Source organism: Benincasa hispida, chromosome 6, assembly GCF_027475165.1.
Source record: "Benincasa hispida cultivar pf3 chromosome 6, pf3_genome.v1.1, whole genome shotgun sequence".
Lineage (NCBI taxonomy): Eukaryota > Viridiplantae > Streptophyta > Magnoliopsida > Cucurbitales > Cucurbitaceae > Benincasa > Benincasa hispida.
The window spans coordinates 46,712,427-46,722,989 of NC_143483.1; the positions used below are offsets into that span (position 1 = coordinate 46,712,427).

Consider the following 10,563-nt stretch of genomic DNA (forward strand, 5'->3'; position numbering starts at 1 on the left):
ACGCTGACCCGGTTTCGACCGGACTTCGTTCACGCGACTCGGCACAACTTAATCTGTTCCCTCGAGGTTTCGTCGATGATTATGGCTGCCGCGATTTCATTTTCCACCCACGGTCCGCGAATCTTCATGACCGGAGATGAGATTTTGGGAATCGGCACCCACGTATTCTTGGTCGTCGGTCGATAACTTCCGATTGAAGAATGTGTTCTTGGTCGTCGGTCGAAGAATTTGTTCTTCAGATTTTCGAATTGTTGGTTGAGTTTGATGCGTTTTTCTTCAGACGTGAAGCTTAACGTAAGGAATCAATGGAGGTTTCTTCTGGTGCACTGATTCCAGCTACTAGGTATGTTTGAGGTTTTCTGTTTTCTTTTCTAGGGTTTCGGACGTGAAACCTATAGAAAAGATTCATAGAGTTGGCTTTGATACCATGTTGTAATACATAACTTTTTCTATATTTCTTGTGATAATTTTACAAGAGGAAGCATCCCTTATATATACACCTATGATAGCTAATTAAGGAAAAACTTATAACAGTCAAAAAATGTATATATGGAAAGAATAAAAATAAACCCAAATTACAGTTAATAAAATCATATATATAAGGTAAGAGGTGATTTCCCATATTCAACACTTTCCATTTTCATCTTCAGTAAAGTGATGTACAAAATCTTCATCCTTTTCTTCTAAGCATTGAAAAGACTTTTCAAATTTTAAAGCATGATCAGGCATCAAATATGTTGAATTCCATCTTGTAGACACATCCAGACAAACAAGGGTTTTAGATTCAATCTTTTCATGTCTAACACAATCTAAAAGAAATTTCAATCGCTTAGGAGAAGATCTAACATATCTTACAACATTTCGTACACTAGCTATCGAATTATGCAATTCTTTCAATCCATCATTGACAATCAAGTTCATAATATGAGCACAACATCTCATATGCAATAATTCACCATCCAAAAGAAGAGACTTCTAAATCTTTAGTTTTCTCTTCATATATGAGATTGCTGAATCATTTGAAGTTGCATTATCAACAGTAATTGAAAAAACTTTATCAATATCCCAATCCAATAAACAACATTCAATTACTTTACTAATGGTCTCTCCCTTATGATTAGGCACTTAACAAAAATTCAATATTCTTTTCTATAAATTCCATTCAAAATCAACAAAATGTGTTGTAAGAACCATATAATTGATATTCTGTAAGGAAGTCCAAGTAACTGTTGTTAGGCTCACTCTTTGACCACTTTTGATTAAAGTTGATTTCAGTAATTTTTTTTCCATCCATATACAACTGATAAATATCCCTAACAATTGTGATTCTTGAAGGAATGTCAAACTTAGGACATGCAATATTACAAAATTCTTTAAATCCCTCTGTCTCTACAAATCTAAATGGTACCTCAGACAATACTAGCATCTTAGCACATACATTTCTAACTTTTTGTTGACTAAAGGCAGTAGACAAAAAATTCATATTGATAGCACCTTTAGCATCAGTTTCATCCGGTTGAAATTTTTGTATGGTTTTCCCTTTAGGTTGTTCTGTAAATGGATAATTTTTGCATTGTTTTTGCATATGCTTCCATAAGGTACTAGTTCCACATGAAGAAGTGTCACAAGCATAATCTTTATCACAATAGTTACATTTGCATCTTATACCTTCGATGTTAGATCTTTCCATTTGTGTAAAGTGATCCCACACTGAAAATGATGGCCTAGTTGGTTTTCTCTTGCCAATGACTGTCATTTCTGATGGTTTAGAACATGCATTGAGAATATTTATAGGTGGTGATTCATTGTCGATCAACTCACTATTTTCCATCTATAATATTAAAAAATAAAGAAAAAAAATTGTGAGCATAGGTGAACCATGAGGAATATATATATATATATATATATATATATATAAAGTTTAATGGCTAACCAGTAACCAATGAGGCTGTGAAGGTGTGAGATTTCAACGTGAAGATGACACCTAATGGGATTCGAGAGTCGGACTCGGACGGAGAGAGGCTAGGGAGATATGAAACCGGAAAGGCAGAAACCCAATGGGTAGGGAGATATGAAACCAGAGCGAAAACCCAATCGAAAACGTGACGAGTGACGATCAGAAGACAGAAACTGAAAGGAAGGAAAGGAAACGACGCTGCCAAGTGAGAAGTGACGCTGACGAGTGAGGAGTGACGGAAGATTGACCTACCGTCTACCGATACCAAGATTTGATATTCTGAGAAGTGAAAATTTGAAACGTGGAGAAGAAGGAAACCAAAACGACCTCCAATCTCTAAGGGCCACGTGTCGAAAAGGGAATGGCGCATTGATGTTAATCGCTAAAAGGCTGGAAGTGGAAGCGCTGATGTTGATCGTGATCGCTGAAAGGCTATTTGCCATTTGGTTTAGGCCTTCTGGTTCTTGGGCTAAAAGACTGATCACTGAACTGAAGGGTTGGGCCTTCTGAATCTTGGGTCGGATCGGTTCGAACCGATTTTTTTATACAAACCCACGAACCGAACTGACCTACTCGGGTTTATTAAAAAAAACCAAAACCAAACCATTTTTTTTAAACCAACCCAAACCAACTGGGTTGGGTTGGGTTGCTCAATTTTTTCAGGTCTTCGATTTTTTTGAACACCCCTACTTAAATCTACAAATTAATAATTAAAATTTTATAAAACTAAAATGTTAAATATCAAAATTCAAGATATCTATCAGAAACTTTATACAAACATCATGAAAATATATGAGTTATAATATTTATAAGTTATAATATATATTTTGTTTAATAATATTATAAATTCGGGTTAGATTTGGTCAACTCAAATTCATGTACCCAAATCCAATCCAACCTGGAAAAAAAAAAAAAATCAAACTAACTCAACCAAACCCTAAAAACTAACTAAACTCAACCCTTGCAATTTAGATTGGATAGTACAGGTAATTCGAGTTATTGATTATTTGTTAATAGATCAAGGTTCAAATTATTTTTAAACTCAAGACAATTATAACAATAATTTTTTTTAGAAAAATATTCATAGTCTACAATTTAACAAGTTGGTAAATATTACAATGTCGAATTTGAAAATTGAAGGATCTAACAAACATATAATTGAAAGTTCAAATAGTTTTTAAGGTTTAGTGTCAAATAAACACAAATAGTCTATACAAAGCGTAGCCTTACATTTTCACTTTATAACTTTTTTTTTAAGTAGAGTATCATAAAATTCAACTTCTATTTGGAACCAACTTTCTTTAATGATTTTTTTTAAGAAAAAATATTTTTAGCCCCTAAATTTTGAGTTAGTTTATATTTAAATTTGATTTTGATTTAATTCTTTAAGTCTCAAAATGTTACAATTTTATGTTTGAGATTTGAGTTTAGTTTTCAATTTGGTTTTGTGCAAATCTTAAGATCTAGAAATCAAATTGAAACAAAAACTCGATTTTTTTTTTAATCCCACAAGTAGAAGTATGAAGATTTGAACATGTGATCTGAGGAGAAATAGTACATCTCAACTACTCATTTAAATCTTAAAATTTGAAGATCAGATTGAAATATAAATTAAATCTCAATGGTAAAATTGTCACATTTTGAATTTTTTTAATACAACAATTAGACGTGCAAAGATTTGAACGCTTGATCTCAAGAGAAGTAATACATGTCAATTATTGTTGAGTTTTGACGATGTAATCATCGACTAATTTTAGCACCAATAAAGAGATGCCAAATTAGAAATTTTAGGTAAGACTAAATTGAATCCAACGAGACTAATAAATAAATTTAAGGAAGACAGTTGAAAACTTGTATAAAAGAACAATGGTTGTTGATCGACCTAGTGGTCAGCAAGTGCCCCAAGGTTAATAAAAGACTTCAAATGTTGAATAAATTAAATCCATTTAGTGTCCATCTACCTATAATTAATATCTTACAATTTTATTTGATACCTTAATATTGTAGGGTCGGTCGAGGAGTCTCATAAGATCAGTTGAGATGTACAAAGATTTGATCGAACAATCACAAATATATATATATATATATATATATATATATATATATATATATATATATATATATATAATCATATAAAATAACATGGTTAAAAATCACGTTTGGTCTCTAAACTTTTATCAAAGTAACAATTTAGTCCACAAACTTTAATTGGTAACAATTTGATCTATATACTTCAAATATGTAACAATTTAGTCAGTGTGATTTCAAATTTATAATATTTTAGTCTTTGAACTTTAATAAGTAATGATTTAATTTCTATACTTTACAATTTGTAATGACTTAGTCCTTATGAAAAATATTATTGGAATTTAGTAAAAAAAATTATGTATTTGGATGAAAAATCAATTTTTTCTATAAGCTATAAAGATTAAAGTTGACACTTAAATTTAAATAAACTTTTTATAATAAGGACACAATTATTACAAACTTCAAAATATGACAACTAAATTATTACACATTTAAGACTAAATCTTACCCAACGAAGTTTAGCTACTTGTTAGTTCAAGACCACACACATGTTTTGTCATTTTTCCGAGATTTTTATTTAAAACGTCATCTTTAGGCATATATTTCAAATATGTATTTTTTCACGAAAGGTTTTTAGTATTATTTTTAGATAAATTTACCTTTTTATTATTTTTATTTCCGATTTATATATATATTTTTCTATTTACGAAACTTTTCTAGTGATGGAAAAATAAACTGCATTTATTATAAATAGAGAAAATACATTTAATATGATTTTTTAATATTTTCAAATGAAGGGAGGAAATACATTTATTTGTTGAGATTTTTCCCTTTATTTAATTTAATTGGAGAGAAAAAATGCATTTAATTAGTTTTTTTTTTTTTAATTTTCGTTGGTTTCACATATTGTTTTTTTTTTTCGAATTCATGGTTATTTAAAATACACCTCATAATATTTTGTCAGGTATTTGAAAATATTATAACAAATATAGCAAATATACCACAGTATATAAATTAGAGATTTATTCAACTTTTGACATAAACCATCATTTTGTTTTTCATGTTGATTTTTTTATATTATGTGAAATATTATATTGTTTGTTCGCTTGTGCATATAATATATTCCATTGTTTATTTGGAACAATTCTAAAAAATATATTAAATATTATGGTAAATATATTTGATGTCTACTCAAATATTCATGATTATTTTTAAATATACATTAGAACATAAATTTTAGATCATATATACAAGTATGTATATATCATATATCATGAATTCAAAGTAGTCGAAAATTAACAAAAATATCTTCCATAGTATATAAATCATAGATGGACTTGATGCTCGACATATAACATACACATATATGTCACAAAACAAGAAATCTAAATACAAAAACCATCATGGTTTATATAAAATAAACGATTATATATAATTGTTTAGGGTGTCCAAAAACTCTCCTCATCTTCATCTCGTCCAAAACCCCCGCCATTGACTGGATCTTCTAGCTTAGCTCCGTTGATCGGATATGTCTGAGTCCGCGTAGATCTGCTCATGCCCGATGTTGGAAGCTTCGCCACGTCGTCTCACGGCGTTTGTTTGCTCGAGCCGGCGCTATTGTCGACTGGATCTGCACAAGTCTGTGCCAAATTTGCTCGCGCCCGATGCCAAAAGCTTCGTCCCACACCACGTCGTCGTCTACTCAAGCCTACGTCGGATCTGCTCGTGCCCGACGTCAGAAGTTTTGCCTTGCACGAGGTTGTCCCAAGTCGTTCGTCTGCAACCACGATGTTGGGAAGGAGAAAAGGAGAGGGAGGAGGAAGGAAATTCCGACTTTTTTTTTAAAAAAAAAAGGGCAACATCAATGGACATGAAGCTCTAGGATTGTGCATGAAGAGAGAATTTTTTTTTTTTGTTTTATAAAAGAAACGAATTAGGCCTAAATAGTAAATATACACTAACTTTAGTGAAATTTTATATTCTATTAGTCTATTTTAAAATAAATTAAATGTTAAAGACAAAAGTGCAATATGGATCTAGAATTAGAAACTCCTTTATTTTTTAAATTTAATTCCGAAGCCCAAACCCAAATATCCAAATTAGGGCCATTTCACTAAGGCCCAAAACACGTCAACAAAGCTTACGCCGACGGAGTTCTATAGTCTTCGCGGGAGCCATCGGTTTCCGATTTTCTCCATTTCCATAACGTAACTTTGTCGACAACTCTCTCATCGCCGGGCACGTGGCTTCCCTCCGGCCGCCGCATTCCCTTCCATTCGCCTTGATCTCCGATCATCTGACCGGAAATTCCCCTTTGTTCGAGTTTCTTTTTCCGGCAATGAGATTTTGTACTTGAACAATTTCTAATAGATCTTTCCACTCCTCCCCGAGTTTGAAGAGTTTTGGAATTCTTTCCAACGAGAATTCGAGCTCTTCCTCCCTCTCTCCATGGCGTCGAGGAACCGGACTTTGATTTTTAGGAAATACAGGGACGCGTTGAGGAGTGTGAGGGTTCCTACCAGCTCTTCGCCTGTTTCTGCATCGCCAACGACTAGCTCTGCCGCTGGTGGCCCGGTGATCGAATTGGTTAGTTCGTCGTTGCTGCATCCGAATCGGTCGTACGCTCTCTTAAGTACCGAGGATCCGGGTAATTCAAGGTCTATCTCTGTCTATATACGTGTGTGTGACTGTATGCCGGTATATGTAGTTTATGTGAATTTGATCCAAATCTCTTTTTCGGCTTAATGTTGAGAATTTATTGTTGGATAGTGATAAGCGGTTTGTCGTGGTTTTGTTGAAGAGACCGCTTGGTAAGATCTTGTCGAAATTGAGATTTAGTGACAGTTACCGCTTCATGGTTGAAGGAGACGAGAATTTCTAAGGTGATTAGTGTTTGGAGTAGAGATGGAAAAATGTAGTAGTTAAAAGTATTTAATATAAGAAAGTGTGAGATCGCCATTGCAGAGGCAGAGGAGGCCAATAATGCGGAAAAACCAAGGGAACTATGAAAACCTGTTTAAGTATTAAAGGAATTCATAACAATTTGAAGAATGTCTGGTTTCTTCTTGTTCTTCCTTGGTTAGTTTACAAATTTAGTCTCTGCTTTTGTCTGTTTAGACTTGAAATTTTGAAAGTTTCAATTACATCTTGACCCATTTAAATGTTATTCTATGTAGTTCTCATTGATTTGTTCATCAAATCATGTCAAAGAACAATTGTTGGTTGATTTGGGATGAGTTGATAGGCAAATAAAAGAAAAAAGGGAGAGTTGGACGAAAAAAAGATAGTACAATCTATAAGATGAAATTGATATGTTGCTGGTATGTTGCATTCCATTTTATTTGTTCCAACTGGCTGCATCTTTCTTTCATCTTTTTGACCTCGTGACTAATCGGTCAGAATATTTATCAAATAAACATGTCAAAATACTATTTTAGTTTGCAGTGCCTACAGAGACAGAATTGAATTACAATCATCAATGTTTGGAAACCAAACTTGTACTTCAACATGTTTTTTTTTTCCTTTTTCCCTAGTTCTGTCCATAATCGTATCATAATATACATGGCTTATGAGTTATTTCTTTGTTTCTCTATTCAGTAAGGGTGCTCTTACGGTGGGTCTACCTCCGGCTTGGGTGGATGTATCTGAAGAAATAGCTGCAAATGTGCAGCGTGCACAAGTGAAGATGATGGAGTTAGCTAAAGCTCATGCAAAGGCTTTAATGCCTTCATTTGGAGATGGTAAAGAGGATCAACGATTAATTGAATCTCTCACGCAGGATATAACTAATTTAATCAAGAAATCAGAGAAAGGACTCAAGAGGCTCTCTGTAGCTGGACCTTCGGAAGATTCCAATATCAGAAAAAATGTTCAGGTATAGCTTGAAGTTGCAAATTGTTGTATGGAACATTCATTGGTTGATTAAGTTACTTCTCTTATACAGAGCTGCTCTCTCTGTATTTCTTGTTCTGCCTCATTTGCGTTGATGTTTTTTCCCCAGGGACCCTTATATTTTTATGAGCCTTAGTCACACCCCATACCAATGCCTTTTAAGCCTTCCATTCCACTTGATGAGTAACTACGAGGCATGGACAACCCCGTTTTTTTTCTCACTTTGCATTTTCTTTATTAGCCAATTCGATAAAAAAAACCTGAAGGGCTTTTTAGGTCCTATTCATTTTCATGGCTGGAATCGTAGATCTTCTTTTTAACAGCCTTGGTAGTGTAACAGTCTATTGCAAGTCTTGGGATAATGGGCAGGCTGGAAAGGTCAAATATTTTGTTTCATTAAGAAATTCATATGTTTTGACGTCTGGCTTTTCCATAAAAATGCTATTTTTACTCTCTTATTTCCTTCATTTTCTAACTTCCATTATAGAGTTGTTGATTTAATGCGGAAGTGAATTAGATTTCTTTCTTTCGATTGCAAGTGAACAAATAGATGGATGTTCTTTTCAAGTCTACATATAGATGGAAATCTCTCTTAAATATTGGGGTCGTCCTAAACTTCATGTCGTTATATATTTCTATGATGCAGCGATCTCTTGCCACTGATCTTCAGAACCTTTCCATGGAGCTTCGCAAGAAACAGTCAACTTATTTAAAGCGCCTACGGCAGCAAAAAGAGGTCTAGAAAGAATATTTCATTTAGAATTTCAATTCCACGTTGCCGGCAGCATAATTACTTTGCCTCGAATGATTTGTGTAACCTAGTTACTTCCTTTCCACATTGGACACTCAACTTCCAAATATATGAATCCCAGTTTCCTTCTTTTTGTGAATTAGGAAGGTCAAGATGGGATTGATATAGAGATGAATCTAAATGGAAATAGATCGAGAATGGAGGACGATGATTTAGAACATATGGTATCCTTCATCTCCTCCATCTTTTTATTCTCTCATGTTTGAATTGACAATCACTATCACTGTGATTGCATAAAGAGAATGTACAGGAATTGAGTCCTTTAATCCTTACTATCTTTTATTGTGTAAATGATGTATAGGTATTTAATGAGCATCAGATGGCTAAGCTGCGAAAAAGTGAAGCATTCACTGCCGAAAGAGAGAGAGAGATCCAACAAGTGAGTAGAAAGAAAACCTTCTCCCTACAACTATCTCCGTTCCTGTATACATCTTTAATTCTTTATTCAACCAATTCGCTTGAATCCAGGTTGTAGAATCCGTGAATGAGCTTGCTCAGATCATGAAGGATCTATCTGTACTTGTCATAGACCAGGTTAGAGAAGTTGCCCATCCTACATCTTGAAAGTTCATTTGTTACATACTAACAATACATACATATGTTTTTTTCCCAACAGGGTACTATTATTGATAGAATAGATTACAATATTCAAAATGTTGCGACGACTGTTGATGAGGGCCTTAAGCAACTGCAGAAGGTCAATTTCTTTCAATTTTATATAATTCTCAAAACATTCCCCTTAAAGTAGGAGAATCAGAATCTCTCTGATCCCCTTTCATGCTCATTGTTTCATGTTTGTATCTATGTTGTCGTCGTGTGCTACAGGCAGACAGAACACAAAAACAAGGAGGGATGGTGATGTGCGCGTCTGTGCTCATTATCATGTGCTTCGTCATGTTGGTTCTTTTGATCCTTAAAACCATACTATTTTGATCCTCAAGCATATAATTCCAGATAATGCATAGTTACCTACATTGTTCCCCGGAGACCTTTACACAAAAGTTCATGGCGTTTCCAGGCCAATCAGAAATTCTTAAGCACATAGGACTCATTCCTGTTGGCGTTTCCCGGCCAGGGAAGGGGGAGGGATTTAGCTTCTTGAATTATAGAGTTATGGTGGTGGACGGTATATTTTGTATAGAGATTGATTGAGCATTGGAAACTTCCCATTGATAATTCTTTTGATTTTCACGAGTTTTTATAGAAGAAGATTCTTGGCGGACTGTCCATCTTACTTGGAAGATCATTCTATTCACTTTCATGGATGACTGATGTTTGTACTTTGTACTTTTGTATTTCAGTGCAATAAAATTGACATAAAGCGATACTTATCAAATTTGTGTACCAAATATGTTTGTTTGACTTTAATTGAAATTTCTTTGGCCTTTTAGATTCTTCAGCCCCTTCTCAAAACTTAGTCACATGATGGTAAGCTCCACGAATTTTTGGTCGAAGAATTCGTGGTAAAAATGGTCTACTAAGTTTGAAGTTTGGTAAGACGATCAAATCTTCCATGTTCAGAAAATACAAAATTTTGGTCTAAAGTTCCTTAGATGATCAAAAATAAGAATCTTTTTTTTTTTTTTAAAGGAACATGTAAAACTACTCCAACCCTCCTATGATGGCCACACCACCCACCATCTTCTTCTTCATCAATTTCAAATAAAATGAAACAACTAGATATTCCATTTGCGAGTAGGAACCGGAAGAAGTAAAGTTAAAAACTCCATTCAACAGTTAAAAAGATATAAATTTTCTGCACTATCAACGACTTCATAACTCAACTACTAGCCTCAAACGCTCTTAAAGATCCAGAGAAAGAACGATTGTTCCTCATATAGTAGGAGAGATGGAAGAGGAAAAACTTCTAAACCTC

General features: G+C 33.9%; 1 protein-coding gene and 1 pseudogene across 1 annotated transcript; one reads left to right on the forward strand and one right to left on the reverse strand.

Moving 5' to 3' along the window:
- Positions 1-624: 624 nt before the first annotated feature.
- LOC150035714 (zinc finger BED domain-containing protein RICESLEEPER 2-like) lies at positions 625-2,327 on the reverse strand (annotated as a pseudogene).
- Positions 2,328-6,135: 3,808 nt separating this feature from the next.
- On the forward strand, positions 6,136-10,023 carry SYP43 (syntaxin of plants 43). Its single transcript, XM_039033901.2, has 8 exons — positions 6,136-6,642; positions 7,583-7,859; positions 8,523-8,612; positions 8,771-8,851; positions 8,989-9,066; positions 9,156-9,221; positions 9,304-9,384; positions 9,513-10,023. Exons 1-8 carry the CDS (start codon positions 6,434-6,436, stop codon positions 9,618-9,620), a joined length of 990 nt encoding a protein of 329 aa, XP_038889829.1. The 5' UTR covers positions 6,136-6,433; the 3' UTR covers positions 9,621-10,023.
- The last annotated feature ends 540 nt before the right edge of the window (positions 10,024-10,563 follow it).